The 26,462-nt window shown below is 39.6% G+C and overlaps 3 protein-coding genes and 1 pseudogene across 12 annotated transcripts in view; 2 read left to right on the top strand and 2 right to left on the bottom strand.

Moving 5' to 3' along the window:
* The window catches only part of LOC127435654 (pinopsin-like), a 29,929-nt gene extending 27,411 nt beyond the window's left edge, over positions 1-2,518 (top strand). Inside the window, exon 5 of the mRNA XM_051689284.1 lies at positions 2,494-2,518. The gene's annotated coding sequence lies outside the window, so the exon portion shown is untranslated. The remainder of the gene's footprint in view (positions 1-2,493) is intronic.
* The window catches only part of LOC127435646 (uncharacterized), a 32,083-nt gene extending 24,438 nt beyond the window's left edge, over positions 1-7,645 (bottom strand). For 9 of the 10 annotated variants that reach the window (XR_007896272.1, XM_051689262.1, XM_051689261.1 and 6 more), the window contains exons 1-7: positions 7,514-7,645; positions 5,488-5,643; positions 5,275-5,375; positions 5,052-5,160; positions 4,507-4,623; positions 4,361-4,422; positions 3,938-4,099 (exon numbers count right to left, since the gene is read on the bottom strand). Coding sequence is in view for 9 of the 10 variants with exons in the window: in XM_051689262.1 (XP_051545222.1) it covers positions 3,938-4,099; positions 4,361-4,422; positions 4,507-4,623; positions 5,052-5,160; positions 5,275-5,375; positions 5,488-5,643; positions 7,514-7,571 (765 nt within the window). In the remaining variant the exon portion in view is untranslated. The remainder of the gene's footprint in view (positions 1-3,937; positions 4,100-4,360; positions 4,423-4,506; positions 4,624-5,051; positions 5,161-5,274; positions 5,376-5,487; positions 5,644-7,513) is intronic. The other variant, XM_051689265.1, reaches the window with a different exon arrangement.
* A 202-nt stretch (positions 7,646-7,847) lies between these two features.
* Positions 7,848-14,006, bottom strand: LOC127435653 (armadillo repeat-containing protein 10-like). Its single transcript, XM_051689281.1, has 6 exons — positions 13,302-14,006; positions 12,874-13,019; positions 12,600-12,734; positions 12,286-12,462; positions 11,595-11,666; positions 7,848-9,321 (listed from the first exon to the last, which is right to left on the bottom strand). Exons 1-6 carry the CDS (start codon positions 13,567-13,569, stop codon positions 9,070-9,072), a joined length of 1,050 nt encoding a protein of 349 aa, XP_051545241.1. The 5' UTR covers positions 13,570-14,006; the 3' UTR covers positions 7,848-9,069.
* A 450-nt stretch (positions 14,007-14,456) lies between these two features.
* On the top strand, positions 14,457-25,917 carry LOC127435697 (dynein regulatory complex subunit 6-like; annotated as a pseudogene).
* Positions 25,918-26,462: the final 545 nt, after the last annotated feature.

The raw sequence follows: 26,462 nt of genomic DNA, 5'->3' as shown, positions 1-26,462 counted from the left end.
GCAATACACAGTATTAAGAACTAAGGGTATGCAGACTTTTGAACAGGGGTCATTTCATTTTTTTCTTTGTTGCCATATTTTGTTTTATGATTGCGCCATTCTGTTATAACCTACAGTTGAATATGAATCCCATAAGAAATAAAATAAATGTGTTTTGCCTGCTCACTCATGTTTTCTTTAAAAATGGAACATATATTACCAATTCTCCAAGGGTATGCAAACTTTTGAGCACAACTGTATATATGTTTTGCTCTTGTATATATGTTTTGTAGGAATCAATAAAACATTTTAATTACAAAAGAATGTGAAATGTCAGAATAATAGTAGAGAGAATTATTTATTTCAGCTTTTATTTATTTCATCACATTCCCAGTGGGTCATAAGTTTACATACAATTTGTCAGTATTTGGTAGCATTGCTTTTACATTTTTTAACTTGGGTCAAACATTTTGGGTAGCCTTTCACAAGCCTCTCACAATAAATTGCTGGAATTTTGGCCCATTTCTCCAGACAAAACTGGTGTAACTGAGTCAGGTTTGTAGGCCTCCTTGCTCACACAAGCCTTTTAAGTTCTGCCCACAAATGTTCTATCAGATTGAGGTCAGGGCTTTGTGATGGCCACTCCAATACCCTAACTTTGATGTCCTTAAGCCATTTTGCCACAACATTGGAGGTATGCTTGGGGTCATTGTCCATTTAGAAGACCCATTTGCGACCAAGCTTTAACTTCCTGGCTGATGTCTTGAGATGGTGCTTCAATATATCCACATAATTTTCCTTCCTCATGATGCCATCTATTTTGTGAAGTGCACCAGTCCCTCCTGCAGCAAAGCACCCCCACAACATGATGCTGCCACCCCAATGCTTAACGGTTGGGATGGTGTTCTTCAGCTTGCAAGCCTCACCCTTTTTCCTCCAAACATAATGATGGTCATTATGGCCAGAAAGTTAAATTATTGTTTCATCAGACCAGAGAACATTTCTCCAAAAAGTAAGATCTATGTCCCCATGTGCACTTGCAAACTGTAGTCTGGCTTTTTTATGGTGGTTTTCGAGCATTGGCTTCTTCCTTGCTGAGCAGCCATTCAGGTGGATATACATACTTTCTGTTTCCTCCAGCATCTTCACAAGGTCCTTTGCTGTTGTTCTGGGATTAATTTGCACTTTTCGCACCAAACTATGTTCATCTCTAGGGTACAGAATGCATCTCCTTCCTGAGCAGTATGATGGCTGCGTGGTCCCATGGTGTTTATACTTGCATACTATTGTTTGTACAGATGAACGTGGTACCTTCAGGTGTTTGGAAATTGCTCCCAAGGATGAACCTGAGGTCTTGGCTGATTTCTTTTGATTTTCCCATGATGTCAAGCAAAGAGGCACTGAGTTTGAAGGTAGGCCTTAAAATACATCCACAGGTACACCTCCAATTCAGTAAACCTCCCATCAGAAGCTAATTGGCTAATTGTCCAAAGGATTGACATCATTTTCTGGAATTTTCCAAGCTGCTTAAAGACACAGTTAACTTAGTGTATGTAAACTTCTGACCCACTGGAATTGTGATATAGTCAATTAAAAGTTAAACAATTTGTCTGTAAACAATTGTTGGAAAAATTACTCGTGTCATGCACAAAGTAGATGTCCTAAACGACTTGCCAGAACTATAGTTTGCTAATATTAAATCTGTGGAGTGGTTAAAAAATGAGTTTTAATGACTTCAACCTAAGTGTATGTAAACTTCTGACTTCAACTGTATATACAGTATATATATATATATATATATATATATATATATATATATATATATATAATTTTTTAAGTGTACAGTGATTCTCTCGAAACGTGCACGGAGCTGCGGGAGCGCAACTGATGGCACTGGCAAGACAGAAAATTTGACTAAGCTGATCCACCAATCAGAATGTTCATTTCAGACGTGATTGGATATTTGCTAACCAATAATATTTTCTGTTTCAGTAAGGGGTGGGACATTTCCAGCATCTAATGCACTAGCATCTCTGGGGTAACCATAATTTGCACTGTAAATTTATTTCCCTGCCAAATGTAAATATATATATATATATATATATATATATATATATATATATATATATATATATATATATATATATATATACATAAATATATTTCAATGTAACTTATGTAATTAAACTTGAAAATACTGCATGTTTTTGCACCCCTGCTAGTTTTTGATGCTCTTTTTTGCCTTTTACTGCTGTTTGTGGTGCCTTTTTTGCATGATATCAAATCATTTCAATTTATATTTATAAATAGGCAAACAATTTCACTATACACAAAAAAGCACATAATAGTACACAAATAAAACAAACAACCATTAATTTTTATGTAGGCTATATATGTTAATACAAGATAACATGTTAACGTGAACATTACTACACTCATATTAGCTACAATGCTTAACAATTTATTATTATTATTATGTATTATGTATTTATTGGGTCTTTCATAAATTCACAGAATGCCCACCTCTTCAAACACTACTACACCACTGGTCATAAGAGTCTAAAGGGGTTCTACCAGGATGTTGGTCACATTACCTGACTTGATATGATGGAAAAAGGTATTTCAAATCTTATTCAAATATTTTTATTTTTTTATTTTGAATCGGGCAGGGGAAGAGTGTGACGAGGAGGAGGGCATGGCCGGGCCATGATGGTGCACAGCTGGCACTGAATCAACTGATCTAAGGGAGAGTGAGATAAAGGGGAGCCGGAGGCGCCAGATTGAGAGAGAGAGACGCACACGGCCGCGTTGCATGTGTGTCTGTTTCCTTATGTTTTATGATGTTTTAAGATCATTTAATTTTACGTTGACTGTTCAGCCGGTTCCCGCCTCCTCCTTGCCCATCCTTATACTGTTACACATGCTTTTTGCCATCGGATGGTGTAGTTACCAGCAGGTGCTAACAGGGACCTGCTAACCAGCCAATTCCTGAACCCCTGCGCACGCACCACCTAGATTTTCTTGACTCGTGCATGCGGTCCTCGTCTGTGTGCGTCGTCTGCACATGCACTGACCATTGACTGTACTAAAAGAGTGTCACAAAGTAGTTGTTGTGCGCATGCGTCGAACGTGTTCCTATTCGTTCGCGGTCAGAAAAGTTTACTCACAAAGGCAACTCGGTCGACCGGGCGCGAGGCGATCTCGACAAGCAAAAACGAAGTAAAAATGGGCCTTAACGCATACTAGTCTACTAGACAACATCACCATGCTTTAATGGTGATAGAAACAAGATACAGGGCTGCACACACAGACCTTAACACTTGGTGCATAAAACACGATGACAATAACAATCAACATGTATTTTCGATGTTTTTCATCATGAACAACTTTAGACTTCACAAAACAAGAATTTACCAATCATAACAACAAAATCAACAATAAAATGGGTGTAAATCAGCTTGCATACAGTGAAACTATGCAAGCTCATTAATTATTGAAGCTCGGTGCATGCTGGGAAAAACAGCTTTGAAAAGTTAAGTAAAAGTTACTTATTTTATTTACCTGTGAAACTTACTCAAATTAGTAAATAAACATGACAAAGTTTTCTCCTTTAGGATTGATACATGATGATGCATTGTAAAGATAACAAACAATCATAAATAATATTTACTTATGAGTTAGAGCATACATTTTTACATGTTTGAATTGAGTACAAATGTAGAATTGACTTAATATTTTCAAGTTCACATATAAACTAACTTATTCAGTGTAGAAAGAACTTAATCTTTTAATTTTTTTCTGCTATATTTACTTTACCACAAAATATATTTTTTTCAGTGTAGTAGAGGTATATTTAAGTAATTGTTTTGTATGAATTGCATTTTCAATGTTTTATGAATAAATTCATAGATCTGGACCAAAAAATGACCATCACGTCACTGAACTATATACATCTCACCCAGAAGCGGTCATCCTGTGGACTTCCTGTGGGCTCTTCTATCGTCTCCTCCACAGGTGTGGGCAGTAAGAGAGGAGAGGAAGGCTTTCCATCCTCTTCTGCCTTTAGAGAGATATCACCTTTAAAGATCTTCACACTGTATGTTGGCAATGAGATATTAGCCTGAAAACAGCAATATTTTGTTCAATATACTTCTCAAACTTCTAAAGCCAAATTACAAAGCACCCATAGCTAGTCCTGTTATGAAAGCAGTTTAGCCTGATTTTAATTTCTTTGTAAACAGAGAAATGAACAACAGTAAAAAGAGACATTGCGTGTGAAGAGCCACCACATGACTGATGAAAACACATTTGCATTTATGATGATAACACAGTGTGACCAAGCATAACACATTGAATTTTGTTATGAAAAGAGAAATATAACCTTTTCGATTGATTTCCCAAATGGCCACAGAAAATAGCAGGACAAATGCCAGCAGAGTTTCCCTGAAACAAGAAAATGGCACCTCTGTGATCCTTTGAAATATGGCACTCAAATGTTCTGTTAATGTTACTTGGGCAACTGCTTACCATAGGGGATTCCAATGACTGTGAGGAACATTAGGACACCAACAAGAGCATAAACCAGAGAAATCCACCAGCCAAACAGAAAAACGTAAAGTACATTGCCACAAGTGAACAAAGAACCTACCGAAACCCAAGAAGAAAATCAAAAATCAAAATCAAATCACTTTATTGAGAGAGATGGATATCATTACAGTGAAGAAGAAACAAATTAGTTCTGCAAAATTGAAAATTCCTTTTTAAAGACAATGGGGATTTCCTATTTTGCACGATCAAGAATAATAAACATTATGTAGATTAATTATTAAATATAAAACATTATTAAATGGATTTGGTTTGTTCGATTGCAATATACAGTGTTAGTTTAAAAAGTTTGGGCACATCGGAGTGAATTTATGTTTCTTGTGATGCTAAAAACCTTTTGATATCAAGGCTTGTTTAAATGCTTGAAATTACGCAGACAAATATAAGTTGTGCCTATATATGAATTTCTTTACTAAACAATTTTTTTTAAATTTATTAACTTTTTCAGATGATGACCTTGGTCTAACCTGAGTGTGGTTTAATAGCATTTAGCTCAGAGTATAGTTCCTTCACAATGTCTGATCTGACCTCTAACGGCCGCTCTGTCACATGGCTTTTCCATTTCCTGAATCCAAACTAAACATGTACACAGGTAAACAGGACAGGAGAGATAAGAGGCAACATCAGAATCAACAAAATGCAAATTAAAACAAAGTTATAGGCTATGTAGAATATATGTAGTACATTTACCTTATAATTATTTGCGAGTTTTTGGGCCTCTACTTCATTTTCAGCACTTATGGTGGTCTTGCACGGGTTCTCGTGAAATATTTCATCACCAAGGCTGCGTGCTGAAAACAGGTTGGGAACAAAGGGAAAAAAGACAAACCAATAGCCCATTACTCATCAAAGTAAGAGACAAGCAAAACACTTCCAAAAAAACAAAAACAAAAAAAAACTCACTTCTCTGTGGCCATTTAGGTGTGAAGGTGCTGCTTGTTTGTTGTAAACAGGGAGAGTGCCCATCACCAGCTTCAGTGTGAATGTGAGCAACACAAACCCTTTCACCGGATGAGCCCGGGAGGTGACCTCCAAAATCATCATGATCCTCTGAAGGATCTGTGGAAATTTTTTTATTTATTTATTTATTTATTTTTAAAGAAGCTTAAATCACACATGAAAACCATTTTAAATGCGTTTATTCAACCATGAAAAATGTGTGAAGAGCTTATGGACACCTTCATGCAAACTTGATCTTAAAGAGATAGTTCACCCAAAAATGAAAATTCTCTCATCATTAACTCACCCTCATGCCATCCCAGATGTGTGTGACTTTCTTTCTTCTGCAAAACACACAGATTTTTAGAAGAATATCTCAGCTCTGCAGGTCCATACAATGTAAGTGAATGGTGTCCAAAACTTTGAAGCTCCATAAAACACTTAATGGCAGCATAAATGTAATCCAAATCACTACAGTGTTTTCAGAAGCGATATGATAGGTGTGGGTGAGAAACAGATCAATATTTAAGTCCTTTTTTACAATAAATTCTCCTCCCTGCCCTGTAGGTGGTGATATGCACGTTGAATACTAATCGCCAAAAACACAAGAAGAATATCTCTTAGGAGAGAAGAGTGTTTAGGAGGGCTGTTTGAAAGTAGTGATTTATAGTAAAAATGGAATATTAAGCTGTTTCTCACCCACGCTGATCATATTTTTCCTGAAGACATGGGATTAAATCAGAGATTATTTAGCAGAGATGCCCCAATTCTATTAAAATTAATGGGAGAAATTGGAATGCCTAACGGTCAACAGATGTAGAAAGAAAGTCCCACCTTACAAGCCAATCACCTTTTAGATACAGACATCATTTGTCAATCCACTCGAGAATGCGCATGCGCATAAACTATACAAGCCAGGAAAATTTAGTTTTTTAGCATAATCTGAGGTAAAGATGCACAATTTATGATACCAGTGGTGTCAGAGTTTACTGCTGATTTGAAATATGTTCTTTGATCGTAATCTTGACCAACCGTTTTGGAGATTTCCCTATTCAAGTAGATAGGAGCTACACTGTCATGACTGGAAATAGCCTCCCGAGAGTGTTCCAACGATGGCCGACAGTGGACTGACTTGCTAGAAAGACTTTGATTAAACCACTGGAGTTGTATGTGTTACTTTTATGCTGCCTTTATATGCTTTTTGGACCTTCAAAGTTCTGTCCACCATTCACTTGCATTGTGAGGACCTACAGAGCTGAAATATATTTCTAAAAATCTTCGTTTGTGTTCAGCAGAAGAAAGAAAGTCATACACATCTGAGATGTCATGAGGGTGAGTAAATGATGAGATAATTATCATTTTTGAGTGAACTATCCCTTTAGAATGATGCTTATGTACAGATTATTATAATGTCACTACATATTGAATAGATCTTTTCTTTACGAGATGCCATGTGTTACATTGATTTTGCCACGTTCTTATCTCACAGTAAAAAAAAAAAAATTAAAAAAAAAATTCGTTATGTAGAATGCAAACACGTCCAATTGGGAATATTCTTGCAAAAGCTGACAGAGATGCCACCTGTCCGTCATTAAGCAATTTAAACATGATTTATTGACAATACTTTCAATGTCATCAACAGATGTTTTCACATTAATTCAGATATAGCCAAAGATATGAAGGCCAACGAAAGGAATTAGTGTACAGTAAATGGAGAAGTGTGATCTGGTGCGGTCTCAGGGGGTTTCAGAACTATTTTACAACAGAGTAGGCTACCAACTGAAAGCAAATGAATTAAAAGCAAACTTTTAAATTACATCATATTGTGTTGCATATGGCAAAAACCCAAATTAATTGTAACAAGAAAGGTGACTAACTGCGTAGACACCGGAGCTATACTGTAGAATAATACATTGTAATATGAGCAAATTCCATAAAGCAGCGCGCGCTTAGAAGCATTGCGTCGTTCTTTTGTTCTTGTTCCGTTTACCTTGTTTTTCTGAGTCTCCGCAGAGTTGCCTTCTTCGCGTCTCTATATTCGTTGTCATTTCAGCACATTCCCTTCTGTTATTCCTCGCAGTCTTGAATGACAGCTTTTCAGTAATACCCTCATGTGATTCAAACGCACTTAGAGCGCGCGAATGACTTGTGGGAAGTGTAGTTCAGCTGTGATTCAAGAGCATTTCTGTATAACAAACAAATTGATGTAGGCCTACAGTTTGTATTATTCAGAGTAGTGCCATATAATACATTTTCGACGGGAATGAATACAAAGCTGTGAGGGCTAGACTTTAAAATTTTTTATTTTAACATTTTAACTTCCACAAATCTAAAATAGATGCCAGAAAGCATTCCAAAATAAGTTATAAATTCAAAAATCCAGACGCTCATATGCACCCAGCCAGTTCTCAACAGTGAACTTCAATGGTATAAGCGATAGTTCCATTGTGAACAAAAAAACTAAATTTGAACTTGCTTACAATGTGAAACAGTATGTATTCAAAATGAATGTCAGTGACCATGTCAATCTCAGCATCACAAAACAAAGTCACTGTACAATCAATTCCATTAACATGCATAGATTCTATAAAAATAGGCGGACCCACTTTATATTAGGTGGCCTTAACTACTATGTACTTAGCCATTTGATACAATGTACTTATTATGTACATACATGTTGTTGCATTGTAATTACCTTTAAAGAACTTGCATTTAATTACATTTGTAGTTACACTGTTAACTTTACCCCTAACCCAACCCTTACCCCAAAACCTAACTCTAACTCCTAATCCTAACCCTACCCTTACTCTTAAACCAACCCGTACCTCAAACTCAGTAGCAGCAAATGTGGACATTTAGCAGAATACATAGTCTTGTATGTATTTAATGTTAGTACATAGTTGTTAAGGCCACCTAATATAAAGTGTGACCAAATAGGCTACCTGGGTCATTAATAACAGTGTCACCTGAACAAGTTTTCTCATTCAGTGGTAAACTTCTCTTATATTATGTAGCACTGAAGAAATACTTATTTTTTCAAGGCATATCCAAAACATTTCTGAAAGCATGCAAGTCCTTTCCACTACTAGTTTGGATATCCAAAGCACTTAGTGTGGCAAGAGAAAATACCTGCGAGCTTGTAATATTCATTCAATTGGCAAGTAAACAATTGGCAGTGGAGATGTTCTCAAAGGGTCTCTGACAGGGAGAGTCTGTGGGATTCACAAATATCAACAAACATTGCTCAAAACACCTGAGGGAGTAAGCTGAAATACAGGCCACAACATATTCACATTTCCAATCAATTTTTCAACACATCGTTTTGAGAGTGTACAGGTGCAATATCTACATGAGCTGCCTGTTTTCAGTACAAATCAAACCATGCTCCACTAAGGAATTAAAGCTAGGTTTTTAACTCTGAGTTCTAACATTTTAGTAGGAAAACAAGCTTGTGTCACCTTCTATACATAGAACAAGTATAGAGGGTGAATAATCTATAAGGTACATCCAGTGCCTGGCAGGTAAAGGCAAAGAGAAGCCTAAATGTTATGTGAGGAGTCTGGCCACTTGCGTTGTCACCTCCTCATCTGTGTGGTAGAGCAACAGGGGCAGCTTGCGGTGGAGCTGAGAGGAGCTGTCTAGTAGAACACAGTATAGAGAGTCCTGTCGTCTCCTCAGAGCTTCAGCCACCTGTGCAGAGGGCCTCCATGCCCGCAGGTTGCCCACAAAATATAACAGGTGGAGAAGAACGGTGGTGCTTGTGCAGCTGTCAAACAACAAAATCAAAGAGGCTGGAGCCTGTGAACACAGATTTAAAGGGAAAGTTTATTAAGATCACATTTATTAGGATGCCAATAATTTTTGTTCTTCTTCTTATAGTTTCAAAAGCCTTAAAAGTATTTTATTTTTTGTTTTTTTGGGTTTTTTTTTTGTCATTAACAATTTTTATTGATTCCACACAAATCAACATAAACAGCATATGAAAACACAGAATCAATTTTTAACAAAATTTACCCCGCTCACTCCCTCCTTCCCCCACCCACCCAACACACATCCCAGTGGTCAGACACCGAATAATAACAGACACACATACAAGCACACAGTCCAAAAAAATACTTAGACATAAAAAAAAAACACAAAAAAAAAAACACAAAAAATTGCCCCCCCCCCCCAAAAAAAAGGTTTCCACACATCAATTAATTACATACACAATATTTAAACTGTCCCTCTCCACTGTTCCTCCCTGGCACCCTCCAAGAAGGCCAAATAAGTGAACATTTTTTTGGTCACAAGTATTAACTGTTGTGTATGAGTGAAAAAAGCTGTTTGAAGATTGTTTAAAAATGATTTTTTATGTTCCACTGAAACAATAATAGCATATGGATTTGGAACGCATGAGGGTAAGTAACTGGCTGAGAATTTAGTTTTAACTACAATCATGACCAACACAAAATAAGTATCATTTTAAATCTTAGAAGCTTTACTTTATAATGCATTTAGGCATCATGACCAAAACTGAACAAGTGCTTTGAAATTTAGAAACAAATCAGAAGTTCCGTTTTGATAATTTACTAATAATTTTGCACTGCACATATTATTGTATTCGATAAATACATCAAACTCAAAAAATAGCTATGTGTCATATGTCCTTGGAAAGCTCTCAGAGAGTTGAATACAACCAGCCTACTTGTTTTACTCACAGACAAAAATATAGTGAGTAATAATAGCTAAGTATAAATCTTTGACACCTTACAAGTTACTTATATGCAGCATTTTTGATTATAACTTCACGAAAAATAAACAGAACATAAAATATCACACACCATTACTAAGAGGTGATTATCTTTAAAAAGAGCCCACACACAACATAGCCAGGTGCATAGATCATAAGATAATCCACACAATGTGCACACAACACATAATGTGCTATACAGCTAAAATCACATTAACTTTCCTGGATCAGATTGGTTCATCGGAAATGATGTAGTACGTTGTCCAGCATCATGGAGTGCTAAACCAATCATATTAGAATTCAGATGGCTGCAACCAGATGGAAGTCATCCAAATATAGGCAGAGAGGATCGTTCACTATAATTCCCTGTTCTTCTATTCTAATCTTTTCTATTCGCAAAAGTAATGTTTGGGAGTCTAACATTTATATTTCCTATTGACACACTAAAGATGAAGATATAAATAACCATCTTAAGACAAATGCTTCTGTGAAACATTTTATGTGCCTAAGACTTTTGCACAGTACTGTATTTCAATCACCATTTTCCTCATCATTTCTTTCGACCTTGGCATAGTGTGCTACTGGGTGAGACCTTTTAACCAACTTCGTGCTGCTGAAAAAGTTCTATTTAGGTGTTGATTTGATTGAACAGGGCTAGCAGTAATCAGGCCTGGGTGTGTCTAGTCCAGCTGAACCCCATTATGAATGCAGTTTCATAGATTTGGGGATTTAGTAACTAAGAGGGCAAATTATTTTTCACACATGCCCAGTTGTTATTGGATAACTTTTTTGTTTCAATAAATAACATCATTTAAAATCTGTATTTTGTGTTTACCTGGATTGCCTTTGTTTTATGCTAGGTTTTGTTTGAATTTTTGAAACAATTTAGTTTGAGATATACACAAAAACAGAAGAAATCAGGATGGGGCAAATATTTTTTTCACAGCACTCTATAATTTAAAATCAGAAAAAAAAAAAATTTCAGCAGTTTCTTAGGCTGAGAGTCTCAGAATTTATCATATTCTATGTCACTAAAAAATGTGAAATGTTGTATTTAATGATACCAAAACTGGACCCTCCTAGTATTTTGTTGTTGTTGTTGTTGTTGTTTGTTTATTGTCAAGTTATAAGCCTTTTATTTTGGGTAAACCACTGAAACAGAAAATCTTTAAAAACACCCTCAGAGCTTAAAGAGTTAAAGGGTTAAAAATAGATGTATGGCATCAACAGCAGGCAATGAGACAAACTAGGACTATTTATAGTAAACTGTATCTATTTATACATTATAAAAACAGAGAAAAAAAGAAAAAACAATTCTGAAAGAGACGAGTTTACTCACCTGGGCTTGTACAATATCATCCATCAAATCTGGATTAGAGGAAAGATTTACTAGAACCTTCAGGACCTGGATCTGCAAGAAAACAATTTTAAAACATCTTGGTGATTTGCATGAAAATGTCCTGGTCATATTTACCTCCAAATCAATGCAAAATAATTATGAAATTATATTTTGCATAAAGAAAATAAATCCTACATTTAAGATTTTTTGCAATGTGACATTATTTTCAGGACACTAATGCACATTTAAGCCCCCAATATTCATTACCGTAACATCTAAACATTTAGTTTTTACTATTCCCATTGTTTTCAATTAGGATTCTCATTACCATAACAGTCATTTTACAGTAAAAAGATACTGCTGTCCAATTATTAATTTTTTTCTTAATTTAAATCAGCAAAACTGAAAGGAAGTCCCAAGAGAGTACTGCTATGATGTATAAACACTTCACAATTTAAATAATATATAATTTTTTAACATGCAGTAATGAGAATATAAAAATTACCATCTTTTTTGCATTTCAGTAATGAGAATTGAAGGGTAAAAATTCATGAAAATAATGTCACTTTGTAAAAAAATCTTAATACCCTGAAAAAAAAAAAAGAAAAAGCTTTTCTTTTGATTTTGGAACTTCCATCTCATGATTCAGACAGATTTGCAAACATCATACAAAATGTTACTTCAAAATTACCTGTAGGTCTTCATTGCTCACTATGAGTAGTGACAAGAGGAGGGTGATGGAGCTCTTCATCAGATGCTGATGATTATCAGTGACAGACAAGTTAGTAAGCAATCTCAGTGCTGCCAGCTGAAGGTCAGAGTTCACCGGTGACATCTCAATCAGCTGCATTACTGAAGGGATATACACCTAAACAACATCATATGAATTAAATTTGTAACAATAGGGCACCTAACAAACATTTGCCCCTTTCACATTTCATATTGTGCCAGTGCCCATGCCCAAGGGAGAACAAGCATCACAAGTTCACATGAATGAAACATTACCTTCAGCTGCTCTTGATTACAGATGTTCATGCTTAAATTGTTCAGTGCATTTAGAGTCTGCACCCTTATCTCAGGTAAAGGATCTGAAAGGAAGCTGGCTATAATGTGAAGGCCTCCAAATTCTCGCAGAAGATTCTAATGAGGAGGAAAGGAGTAAAATGATTGTTAATAAAATGAATCGACAGCATATGACATTTCTACTGGTCTGCAAGGCAAAACATAATGACTGATTGAAATTATTATCTCTTTATGATCCAAACAATGATAAGAGGACCTGGTTTACTGTGAAGGCAGCAGCATTTCCTAACGTAACAAGAACTTTCCTCCTCTCCTCAGGGCCGGGGCTGCTCTGCAGCAGGGAGAGAAGCATAGTGAGATGTCGAGGCTCCAAGCTGGCTGCAGATTTTGAGTGAACGTCACCTATGGAAAAGACAACTGAACATATTAAGCTTTGCATAAAGGAGGCATCTACTTCCATTCCTTTTCTGTGTTGATCAAAATCCTAGGACACAGAAATGAAGTTGACAAACTGTCTGTACTTAATTAACGCAATATTTAAATGTTATTATGACACTATTTGTTATTACACTAACAAATGTTACAAAGATGAATACAGTTAGACAGCCAAACATCCAATATTTCCCCATTATTTACTTTGATAAGCTATCTAGTTAGTGTGTTCTCCCTGTGAAAGTCACTTACTCGATTCAGTATCTGCAGATGCATCCAGATTATCAGTCTTGCTGACAATTTTAAATCCAGACACTTTGGCCATCAAACTCCCAGGCTGTACAGTTACACTTTTAGACTTTTGTCTGTTTCCTCCATCTGCAACACGACCAAACACTAGTTTATAAATGCCATACGAGGCTCCAGCGCCTGCTACAATCCCCAAGAGAGCCTTCAAACTGCCGAGCCGAGATATAACATTGTCATCTCCCATTCCGCGATATGCGCAGATTTCATGCATAAAAGTTAAAACATAGTACTTCTTCGACAGGAGAAATAGCGAAGCTTTGTGACTCTGATCATACTCGTCATTGACTGTTTAATTATCATGATGCTACCGGTTGCTACCTATTGCATCAGTGGCCGACCGAAATCTTTCATGGAGTTGAAGCTTGTTACTTGAAGACAAACACTTGAGTTTTTATACAAGAATACCTTCAAAAGTGAATGCAATACATTCCGGTCATTTTGTTTGTACATGAGGGTTGTGCCAACTAAATTTGAGAATGCGTTTTAAAGGGATAGTTCACCCAAAAATGTCCAGACTGTGAAAGTGAAAGTGAAAGTGGAGATTCATAGTACAAAAGGACTTCAGAATTGATCTGTTTCTCACCCACACCTATAATATCACTTCTGAAGACATTTAGTTATCCATTGGAGTTGTATGAATAACTTTTATGCTGCCTTTATATGATTTCTGGAGGTTGAAATATCTGGTCACCATTCGCTTGCATTGTATAGACCTACAGCGATGAAATATTCTCCTAATAATCTTCGTTTGTATTCTTCAGAAGAAAGAAATTCATACACATCCGGGATGACATGAGGGTGAGTAAATGATGAGAGAATTTTCATTTTTGGGTGAACTATTCCAATTAAGTTCCTGAATTTTGAATTAGAATCTGAATTTGAATGAAGGCTATTCAGAATACAGGATACAGATTTGCAATTCGAATTTTAATTTAATGAATTAGAATATAAATTAATATATCGTTGCAGTACCCCTGGGATTATCTCTGCTGATCAACCATATATCTATGTTATTAAGCAACATGAATGTAAATATTGACAGAAGCTACAGGTGTGTCAGAGATTTTAAGGGCTATAAATCATTAAACCATCGCGGTTATGTCTTCTTTACAAGATGCAGATCCAGTTTTAAGAGACTGCATTATTAAACATTCACTTCCTCAGATTTACAAGGTCATTTATATATACATAATACAAATAAATAAATAAATAAAAACATACAATACATCTGGAAGCAGTGGCATTGAACATTATTTAAAATAGTTATTTATCATCTGGAAATGATATTACAAAACTGTGATGAATTCAGTTTTCAGCATAATGTTAACAAATTGACATTTCAGAAATTAATAAAAGTGGCTTTTAATAAAAATATAAGTAGTTGAGAAGCTATTAATTTAGGGTGATTTTTATGAAGATATATTTTTCTGTTTATTTATCTGATTTCCAACCAGGCTTTACTTGCTGTATTATGTGTCTCATGCCCTGAAGATACTCTGAAATTTATAGAGGAGAAGATTCAAGCAATTCTTGAGAATCAAGATTTTGAGATTTACTGGTATTTGAGTTTCGGTATCCTTTTCGACATAATATAAATTATATAATATAAATTATTTTTCTCTAATGTAAAACCATTTTTAAACAGAAGTTTTAAAGAATATTCTGGGTGCAATACAAGTTAAGCTCAATTGACAGCATTTGTGGCATAATATTGATTACCACAAAAATGTATTTCGACTTACCACTCCTTTAAAATAATAATAATAATAACACAATTCTGGCTTACAGTGAGGCACTTATAATGGAAGTGAATGGGGCCAATCAGTAAATGTTAAAATCCTCACTGTTTCAAAAAAATAGCCACAAGACGTAAACAATATGCGTGTAAACATGATTTCAGTTGGATAAAATCACTTAATAACAATATCTGTGTAAAGTTATATCCAATTTTACTACTTCGTGAACCTAAAACCTTAAATTGACCGTAAAAAAGGACGATTTAAACAACTTTACAGCTCAAATAATACACAAGGTTTAACAGAAGAATGAATGTAAGTATTTTTATAAAACTATAAGATTCACATTTCTGCCTTTAAACCTTCCAAAAATGGCCCCATTTACTTCCATTGTAAGTGCCTCACTGTAACCTCAATTTTTTGCAATTTGTGTTTTAAAAAAATAAGGGACGAGTCTAAATAATATTTTGTGGTAATTAACATTATCCCATAAATGTTCCTTTAATATCGTAAACATCAAATCACCTTACTTTCACAAGTACTGTACACAAGTGTAACATAGTCCACCAACATTGCAGTCATATAGTGACAGTATATACAATATACTCACTATACATAGGATACGGTACACATAACATCCATATAATACTCATAATATACACTTTATACAAGTATTTAGCGGTTCTGAAACAGCACTTGCAGAATGTCTTATCATTTACCTTATATACAGACTGGGTCAGTAACATAAAACAATAGCATAAAACATAATATCTCTGCTATAAAATTTAAAATCATTCTGCTTTTTACAGGCACACATTCATTGACAAAGACAAACAAGTCTCCTTATTGGCAGGAAGTCTTGTGTGTGATATTTTTGGACATCTAGAAGACTGCCTGGTAAACCATTCTGTTTATATTCTGCATTCTGAGTGAATCCATTAATTTCTCATGTATGTGTTTTCCCTCTCTCACATTGTTGGAGAAAGCATACTCTTGTTATAAAAAAATAAATAAAAATAAAAAACCTGACCAAAATGTGTTTCACGTGAGTATCAAAATAATGTGATGTAATATCTTGTGACGAGTCACAAAATGTCAGTCTTTAGCTTTTGATACTGAAACACTGGGCTTGTATGTCAGCTACATCAATGTCTGACTTTTTTTATTTTAAAGAGCTGGGAAGAGTTATATCCTGAAGAAGAAAATGATGGCTGCCAGGCTCCTAGAGAGAATGAAAGAGGCTGAGCTGTATCACACACAGAGAGGAATGAGATTGGCTTTCATCAAGTGGACTGTGTGGGTTCGAATTCGCAAACAGATGCAAAATGGTACTCAGAGCTATAGACCTTTTTCACACTCCGGGTTCTGGAACACGGAAGTAAAAGTTTGCAGGGTAAATTTAGACAACAGTGAATGGGAGTGAATGGGAGATCACATCAAAGATTTACACTTACCTATTTGCTCCAAGACTAAAAGAAAAAAATCCACTATTACATTTGAATGACTTTCCAGAAGAGGAAAAAAATAGAGAGCGGTGGATTAAGACAGTCAGATGGGAGAAGATGCCAAATTTACTGTCACTCTCTCAGCAGCTTTAATCGAAACCACTCGCAGCTGTGATAATTTGATTTTTAAAACTAATTTCAGGGTAATATAACAATAAGCATAATGTTATAAATTTACACTCAATATTTAAAAAATGTATAATAAAAAAATAATTGCGAGATTTACTCTGCTTAATAAGGCGGAAACGCGTCATCACAGTCTGTGAAAAAGGTCTATTTAGGATTGTGTTGAATTCAAAGTAGGAATAATTAAAAGCTTTACTGAATTCAGTTGGACCTTTGACAACTTGCTCTCTTAGGGTTTGGTTTAGTTAAACAGTGTAACTACAGATGTAATTAAATGCAGGTACTTTAAATGTAAGTACAATGCAACAACACTAATGACACAATAAGTAGATTGTATCAAATGTTAAAGTACATTGTAGTTAAAGACACCTTCCATAAAATATAAAAACAAAAAAACAAAAATAAAAGTGAGACCTGGTATTTTTTTAAACATTAAGGTTGTGTCTGTGTATGTTTATGTGTTCTTTATAGAGGCTAGAGAGAAATATGCAAGAAAACTAGAACTAAGAGATACCACAGGGTGAATATCAAGGACAGAATATCATTGCTGCCTAGCAAGCTCTCTCTTAAGGTATCACCGATATCACCATTCGATCATTGTCAACAACTTAATTATTGGTGCTTGCCAAGTCATTTTTTATAATAAAAACGTGGATAGTGATAATATTGATAACTGCAGGATTTTGGCACAGATCGTCCAAAGTTTAGGTGTGGGTGACCTCCTGAAATGTGCTCAGGTGTGTTGTTCTTGGAAAGTGATCACTCAGATCAGCTCACTGAGGACTGAGGTCAGTGCTGCTCTCTTAAACACTCTGAAGGTAGCTTTAATTCTGCTGTGTAGCCAGTATAACCTTGAAGATGTGTTTCACAGATCAGTCTCTCACCTGGGAGCTGCTGGATTACAGATAAGACTGTGGCAAGAATACTGCGGGCACATCGTGTCTGTGTGATGTTGATAAACTTGTGCACCTGCACCATGGTGGAGGAGTCAACTTTGAGATGAATCAGTAAATATTCTCTGATCAGACTTAAAATTGCATACATTTACAATGTTATCAATACGTTTTAGATGCAGTGTAAATTGTCTTTAATCTGAATTCAAATGGCCTACATTTGCAATTTAGACAATGCAATTTTGATTGATTGTAAGGATATTTTTTCAAAGGTCAATGCAAAAATCTACATGAAATCAATATCAGTGAATGTCCAAATGTTAATGTAAGTGGAGTACAAATCAGTTTTGGTACCTTTAATGATCAATTTAAAGGAATAGTTGACCCAAAAATGAAATTTCTCTCATCATGTACTCACCCTCATGCCATCCCAGATGTGACTTTTTTTTTTTTTCTCCTGCTGAACACAAACAAAGATTTTTAGAAGAACTTCTCAGCTCTGTAAATCCATACAATGCAAGTGAATGATGGCCAGAACTTTGAAGCAACAAAAAGAATATAAAGGCAGCATAAAAGTAATCTCCAGTGGTTAAATCCATATCTTCAGAAGTGAAATAAAAGGTGTGGGTGAGAAACAGATAGAGTTTTAAGTCCTTTTTTCTATACATTTTCCACCCTGCCCAGTATGTGGCAATATGAACAAAGAAAGTGAATCGCCAAAAACAAAAGAAGAAGAATGTGAAAGTGAAAGTGGAGATTTATAGTAAAAAAAGATTTAAATATTGATCTGTTTCTCACCCACACCTTTTATATAGTTTCTGAAGGTATGGATTTAACCACTGGAGTCTTGTGGATTACTTTTATGCTGCCTTTAGATGCTTTTTGGACCTTCAAATTTCTGGCCACCATTCACTTGAAATGTATGGACCTACAGAGCTGAAATATGCTTCTAAAAATCTTCGTTTCTGTTCAGCAAAATAAAGAATATCATACACATCTGGGATGGCATGAGGTTGAGTAAATGATGAGAGAATTTTAATTTTTGGGTGAACGGTCCCTTTAATGATGTTATGTTTGCAAACACTCAGGATGAAATTATGATGGTGATTTTGGAGGGATGTCACTCTATAATTCATCTTAATTTGGCCTACATCCATATTACCAATGGCACTATGAGAGTCCTTTCAAGGTATACAAAGCCTGCATTTGTATTAATTCCATTTTAAAATAAGCATTCGCTGATTCTAATGTTTCTTACAAACATATATTTCATACTGTACACACATTTTGTCTGAACATGAAGTTGCTGCTTGACAATGCGGTTTCTGAATATTGCATACTGAATGGACTTCTCTGACAATGGTCTGCAGTATGTGACTACAGGGAAGGGCTGCCACAGACTTAGCCATCTAGACCTCTCTGGCTGTTCTCAGGTTAGTTAAGTGCTGACATGTACAGTGTATGCAAACTGCTAAAAGTAGCTAATTATCTAATATGTAGAAGTACAATTCTGTTGCCACATGGAAATATTATGGTCATTTTACTTGTCAAAATGTCCTTCCAGAATTTTTACATGGTATTGTATCCTGTCATACAGAATTCACAATAATAGAATGCTTACTTAGAACTATTACAACACAGAGCAAGTGGCCTCTCGCACAAAAAATTCAAGCAAGCCTGCGTGTGATTTGTTGTCTGTACAGCTGCACATTGCCTATCCAGCTGGAGTTTCACTTACTGCCCCCTGCTGAAAACAGGTGGTACTTCAAGCTGAGTGGAATACATCACATGGTCTTACCGAGTCTTGTCGGAAGTATGTCATGTGGAGAGGTCCCATGGTAGGTCCTACCTGAAGGGGGAGGAGTTTCTACAGAGCATGGCAACCGGGGGCAGAGGGGCCTCTGCCCAAGGAAGATGCAATTTGCCGTCAGGGAAACAATTTTGCGGATGATATCACATGGGGTCGCCTTCGGGGAACCATCACATGTGGAGCACCTACCTCAGTACAGGGGCTCATTAGTGCACGTACTGGGCCAGTCAGCGAGTTTCTCCGCAAACTTAGCTGCCAGAGGGCTAAGGAGGAAAGACATCCAGGGATCACAGTCTGTGAACATGACTGGGAGTCAAGAGCGCACGTCTTCACCTCAAGGGAGGGGAAAGGCGCTATGCGCAAGCAGTACACCCGGCCAATTGTCCCGGAACTTACCTCCTCGTGCCTGCCAATACACGGGATGAGACCGGCTCAACCCGGAGATTATAGAACCTCGCAAAGGTGTTGGGTGTTGGGTGTTGACAGCCCACTGCTCTGCAGATGTCTGCCAAAGAGGCACCACTGGCCAGGGCCCAGGAGGCCACCTCACTCCTGGTGGAGTGGGCTCGTAACCCCGCAGGGGGTGGCACATCCTGAGCCTGATATGCCATCGTGATGGCGTCGATGACCGAGTGGGCGATCCTCTGTTTGGAGACAGCACCTCCTTTCCGCTGTCCACCAAAGCAAACAAAGAGATGCTCGGAGATTCTAAGGCTCTGCGTGCTATCCAAATAGATGCGTAAAGCTTGCACCGGACACAGCAATGTCTAGGCTGGGTCTGCCTCCTCCTGGGGCAGCACTTGCAGGTTCACCACCTGATCCCTAAAAGGAGTCGTGGGAACCATGGGCACATAGCCCGGTCGGGTCTCAGGATCACGTTAAAGTAACCCGGACCAGGTATGACTCGCTGACAGAGAACGCCTGCAGGTCCCCTACCCTTTTTATGGAAGTGAGCGCAGTCAGGAGGGCAGTCTTCAAAGAGAGTGCCTTAAGCTCAGCTGACTCCAAGGGCTCAAAGGGAGCTCCCTGTTGAGGACTAACAGGACTATGGAGAGGTCCCATGAGGGGACGAGGTGCGGTCTGGAGGGATTCAACCTCCAGCCTCTCAGGAACCTGATGATCAAGTCGTGCTTCCCCAAATACTTACCATCTACTGCATCGTGATGTGCCGAAATAGCACCGTGGCTGGTAGGCCACTTAGGTCTTCCACGTCCCGACGTGGAGATTCCAGAGGTCTGGTCGTGGGTGCCAGATGGTGCCCTGTCCCTGAGAAAGAAGGTCCTTCCTCAGGGGAATTTGCCGGAGGGGGCTGTCGCGAGGAGCGTGAGATCCGAGAACCACGTCTGGGTGGGCCAGTAGGGTGCTACTAGGATGATCTGCTCCTCGTCCTCCCTGACCTTGTGCAGGGTCTGTGCAAGTAGGCTTACTGGGGGAAATGCATATTTGCGTAGTCCAGGGGGCCAGCTGTATGCCAGCGCATCGATACCGAGGGGTGCCTCGGTCAGGGTGTACCAAATCGGGCAGTGGGAGGATTCCTGGGAAGCAAACAGGTCTACCTGTGCTCGACCGAATCGACTCCAAATCAGCTGGACCACCTGAGAGTGGAGTCTCCACTCTCCCCTGAGGGTAACCTGACATGCCAGCGCATCCGCTGTGGTGTTGAGGTCGCCCGGGATGTGAGTGTCTCGTAGCGACTTGAGGTGCTGCTGACTCCAGAGGAGGAGACGGAGTTGTAACATGCAATGGGAGCATAGACCGCCTTGGCGGTTGATGTATGCTACCGATGCTGTGTTGTCCATCTGGACCAACACGTGCTTGCCCTGGATCAATGGCCAAAACCTCCACAGGGCGAGCAGTACTGCCAACAACTCTAGGCAGTTGATGTGCCAACGCAGCCGAGGGCCAGTCCAGGAGCCAGCGGCTGTGTGCCCATTGCATACGGTGCCCCAGCCCGTCTTGGAGGCGTCTGTTGTAACCACGACGCACCTGGAGACCTGCTCTAGGGGAACCCCTGCCCGTAGAAATGCAAGGTCGGTCCAAGGGCTGAAGAGGCGGCGAGAGATCGGCGTGATGGCCATGCCCATCTCGGGACTCAAGTCTGAAGCCAGTGCTGAAGCGGTCTCATATGCATCAACCCGAGCGGTGTGGCCACCGCTGAGGATGCCATATGCCCCAGGAGCCTCTGAAAATATTTCAGTGGAACCGCTGCTCTCCATCTGAATGCCTTCAGACAGTTCAGCACTGATTGTGCATGCTCGTTCGTGAGGCACGCTATCATCAAGACTGAGTCCAACTCCAGGCTGAGAAAAGAGATGCTCTGAACCAGGGAGAGCTTGCTCTTTTCCCAGTTGACCCAAAGCCCCAGTCGGCTGAGGTGCCAGAGCATGAGGTCCCTGTGTGCGCACAGCAACTCTCAAGAGTGAGCTAGGATTAGCCAGTCGTCGAGATAGTTGAGGATGCGGACGCCCACTTCCCTTAGCGGGGCAAGGGCAGCCTCTGCGTCCTTTGTGAAGACGCGAGGGGACAGGGACAGGCCGAAGGGGAGGACCTTGTACTGGTATGCCTGGCCTTTGAAGGTAAACCGCAGGAAGGGTCTGTGTCGAGGTAAGACCGAGACATGAAAGTACGCGTCCTTCAGGTCTACCGCCGCGAACCAATCTTGATGCCGGATGCTCGCTAGAATGCGTTTTTGCATCATCATCTTGAACGGGAGTCTGTGCAAAGCCCGGTTCAGTACTCGCAGGTCCAGGATTGGTCGCAACCCACCTCCTTTCTTCGGTACAATAAAGTAAGGGCTGTAGAACCCTTTCTTCATCTCGGCTGGAGGGACAGGCTCTATTGCGCCCTTGCGCAGAAGGGTAGCAATCTCCGCACGCAAGGTAGCGGCGTTCTCACCCTTCACTGAGGTGAAGCGGACGGCGCTGAACCTGGGCGGGTGCCTGGCAAACTGAATCGCCTAGCCGAGTCGGATGGTCCGGGTCAGCCACCACGACGGGTTGGAAAGCGCGAGCCACGCGTCCAGACTCCGGGCGAGGGAGAACAAGGGAATGATCACATTGGACGTACTGGCGGATGGGGCCTCGCAGCAGGGCAGAGCTAGAGGTGCCATGTCGAGGGGATTTGAGCCCTGTGGCCGTGCTGAGTCCAGGGACATTGAAGCACTTACCTGGCTCCTGCCACCCACCATAAGATTGACTGAGGAGGGGGAGGAGGAGTCTCGTCCCCGTAGTCCACCGGACCCAATCCCGTGTGTGCATGTTTGTGCCACAGCTGGGCGCACAGGAGCGGGGGGACCGCCGCTGGGGTGCCATACCTGCAAAGATGGGATGGTGGACGGTGGTCGTGAAGACGGCCGTGCACACCAAACATGTGACCCAGGGAACAAGAAAACCGCTCTTTTGTTGAAATTTTAGGTACTGCAGCCTCTTGGACATGCGGCGAAATTAAATGAAAACGAAACAAAAGATTCTCCTCCCAGCCCTCCACCGGGGGATGGAGTGGTCTGCTCACCAGCTCCGGAGAAGCGGGTCTCCTTGCCCCTGGGTCGCCCATCTCAGGGGCGCTTCGAAGCCTTCCTCGGGTTCTTGGCGGCTGGCCGTGAGATGGGTGGCATCTGCTTCCTGCCCTGGGCTCCACGCCGGGGCCAGGCCACGTGGGCGGGCTACGGCGGAGCTGGTGTTGTAGTTGCAGGAGGACGCCCTTGGCGACAAGCAGACGGGGTGCGGGGTCTTGAGCCGCACCGGGGCAGGATGTGCTGTATGGCCTCCATCTGCTGCTTCACCACCGAGAAATGCTGGGCAAAGTCCTTGACGGTGTCGCCGAATAGGCCAACCTGGGAGATGGTGGCGTCAAGGAACCGTGCCTTGTCAGCCTCACGCATCTCAACCAAGTTGAGTCAAAGGTGGCACTCCTGGACCACCAGGGTGGACATCGCCTGCCCGAGAGACTGCACCGTGACCTTCGTCGCCCGGAGAGCAAGGTCGGTCGCCAAGCGCAGTTCCTGCATCAACCCGGGTCAGAACTACCCTCGTGCAGTTCTTTTAGCGCCTTGGCTTGGTGTACTTGCAGGAGAGCCATGGTGTGCAGGGCGGAGGCGGCTTGTCCAGCGGCACCGTAGGCTCTTGCCGTCAGGGTCGACGTAAACCTACAGGCCCTGGACGGGAGATTCGGGCACCCACGCCAGGTGGCGGCGCTCTGCGGAGAGCACCCAGGGGCATTCTCTACACTCCACGGATGCAGAGGGCGAGAAGCCGCTGAAATGCGCCGTAGAATTCAGCAGATGAGGTGAATGAACTTCGCGGATGAATTCAGCTTCAATGAATAGAACCGCTCGGCTCCAAACAGAAAATCTGAATGAGTGGTTGCATACCAGCTCCTTTAATACCCGTATGTCCGGGGCAGTGGCATGCAAATTCCACTTGATAATTCTCATTGGCCTTTTTTCAAAAAAGCAGAGGTGTTTGGGGCTCCCAAGAGTGACCTCTATTGTCACTACATCGACACAACTTCGAGTGAGTGACAGATAGGGAACAAATTTTAAATGTGCAAAACTGTTTCCATCTTCACTGGGTATAACGAACCTGTGTCCTTGTGAGTAAGTGTTTTTCCTCTTAGCGTTGAGTCCTTGGGTGAGAGTCCCAAAGTGGCATAGTTGGCTACATCCAAACTCCTTTAAGTCTGCCCTTTCAAAGTCCCAGTCTAAATTATCTCTGTTTCAGAACCACACACACACACACACACACACACACACTAACATTCATACAATAAACCCTGGAAACTGTATGCCCATGCCTAATGCAACATTTTATTAAATACCTCAAGTTCAGTCCATTGCCTGTGTTCTATCAGACACCCGGGAGTGATTACCACATTAAAATAGACTCAGCAATAGACTTCTTAAATACAGTCCTTTAATTCTCTACCCAACAATATACATATATATATATGTATATATATATATATATATACTGTTGGCCAAAAGTTTGGAATAATGTACAGATTTTGCTGTTTCGGAAGGAAATTGGTACTTTAATTCACCAAAGTGGCATTCAGCTGATCACAAAATATAGTCAGGACATTACTGATGTAAAAAAACAGCACCATCACTATTTGAAAAGTCATTTTTTATCAAATCTAGACAGGCTCCATTTCTAGCAGCCATCGCTCTAACACCTTATTCTTGAGTAATCATGCTAAATTGCTAATTTGGTACTAGAAAATCACTTGCCATTATATCAAACACAGTTGAAAGCTATTTGGTTCGTTAAATGAAGCTTAACATTGTCTTTGTGTTTGTTTGTTTTTTGAGTTGCCACAGTATGCAATAGACTGGCATGTCTTGAGATCAATATTAGGTCAAAAATGGCAAAAAACAAACAGCTTTCTCTAGAAACTTATCAGTCAATCATTGTTTTAAGGAATGAAGGCTGAAAAACTGAAGATTTCATACAAAGGTGTACACTACAGTCTTCAAAGACAAAGGACAACTGGCTCTAACAAGGACAGAAAGAGATGTGGAAGGCCAGATGTACAACTAAACAAGAGGATAAGTACATCAGAGTCTCTAGTTTGAGAATAGATGCCTCACATGTCCTCAGCTGACAGCTACATTGAATTCTGCCCGCTCAACACCAGGTTCATGTACAACAGTAAAGAGAAAACTCAGGGGTGCAGGCCTTATGGGAAGAATTGCAAAGAAAAAGCCACTTTTGAAACAGCAAAACAAAAAGTAAAGGTTAGAGTTGGCAAAGAAACACAGACATTGGACAACAGATAACTGGAAAAGAGTGTTATGGATCTTAACCCCATTGAGCTTTTGTGGGATCAGCTAGACTGTAAGGTGTGTGAGAAGTGCCCGACAAGACAGCCACATCTATGGCAAGTGCTACAGGAAGCATGGGGTGAAATGGCACCTGAGTATCTGGACAAACTGACAGCTGGAATGCCGAGGATCTGCAAAGCTGTCATTGCTGCACGTGGAGGATTTTTTGATGAGAACTCTTTGAAGTAGTTTATGAAGTTCTGAAATTTTTTTTCAAGCTGTATTAGTAATTTTTCACGTTATTAATTAATGTATTAATGTTATTAAATACAGTTGAATGTCACTTTGGTGAATAAAAGTAAAACATTTTTTCCATTATTCCAAACTTTTGGCTGCCAGTGTGTGTGTGTATATATATATATATATATATATATATATATATATATATATATATATATATATATATATATATATATATCAAAGGATACAGCTCCTGCCAGGATGCTGCGGGAAGCGGGTAGATGTCTCGCTGAAGCGAAGAACCCGATGTCGGCAGCGAGGCAGAGAAACTCTTCGCAGGAACACTAGAGGGGGTGGGTGAATCTTTCGCTGCAGGCACCGAGAGTCAGGCAAAGTATGTCCTGATGCATCTGCAGGGAAATCCCATCCGCTGGAAGGTGTCCGTCGATGGTGAAGAGAGGGCTGATCAAGACGAGATGATGTCTTGAAGGAATAAAATTCCTAAGATTGGAATTATGATATAAGGGCTTCAACTAGGTCAAGGAAAAGGAATTTCCCAAAGAGTTTCACTGCAATGTCGAGTAAACTGAATTGATAGGGAACTCAAATCATATTAATGTACAGTTATCTCATGTCTCAAGTACACATGCACACATAAACCTTTGAGGCACACTTGTTAAATGCAGTAGATGGAATGCGCTACTGTGTTGTAAGTAGGTCATAACGATAAGGTTACGACTGTAGCCATGGTTCCCTGAAATGAGGGAATGAATGCTGCATCATAGCTGAGATATGGGGTTATCCCTGCAGGCGTAGTCAATCTCTGAAACTTTTTTAAATCTCACAAATATTCAAGAGCTCTGTTGTGTGTTGTCTCTGGTGATGTAAATAGATCTATTTCAGCTTCCCCAAATTGATCCCATATCATCAGAATTGTTTGAGTCGTGATCGAACTCCCCCTTAGCAATTTATGTAAGCCACGACCGTCGTGTTGTCGGTTCAGATCAAAACATGAAACCCCTGGATGGCTGGT

The sequence above is a fragment of the Myxocyprinus asiaticus genome, chromosome 46 (assembly GCF_019703515.2).
Source record: "Myxocyprinus asiaticus isolate MX2 ecotype Aquarium Trade chromosome 46, UBuf_Myxa_2, whole genome shotgun sequence".
Classification (NCBI taxonomy): Eukaryota; Metazoa; Chordata; class Actinopteri; order Cypriniformes; family Catostomidae; genus Myxocyprinus; species Myxocyprinus asiaticus.
This window is presented reverse-complemented; position numbering and strand designations above follow the sequence as displayed.

What these genes read in the sequence shown, in the direction of transcription:
- LOC127435653 (XM_051689281.1), bottom strand. Translation starts at nt 13,569, where the DNA reads ATGCATGAAATCTGCGCATATCGCGGAATGGGAGATGACAATGTTATA. An exon ending in CTGCCTTCACAGTAAACCAG is followed by an intron (nt 12,735 to 12,873) that starts GTCCTCTTATCA and finishes CCTCCTCATTAG; the next exon opens with AATCTTCTGCGAGAATTTGG. An exon ending in TGAGCAATGAAGACCTACAG is followed by an intron (nt 11,667 to 12,285) that starts GTAATTTTGAAG and finishes GTTTTCTTGCAG; the next exon opens with ATCCAGGTCCTGAAGGTTCT.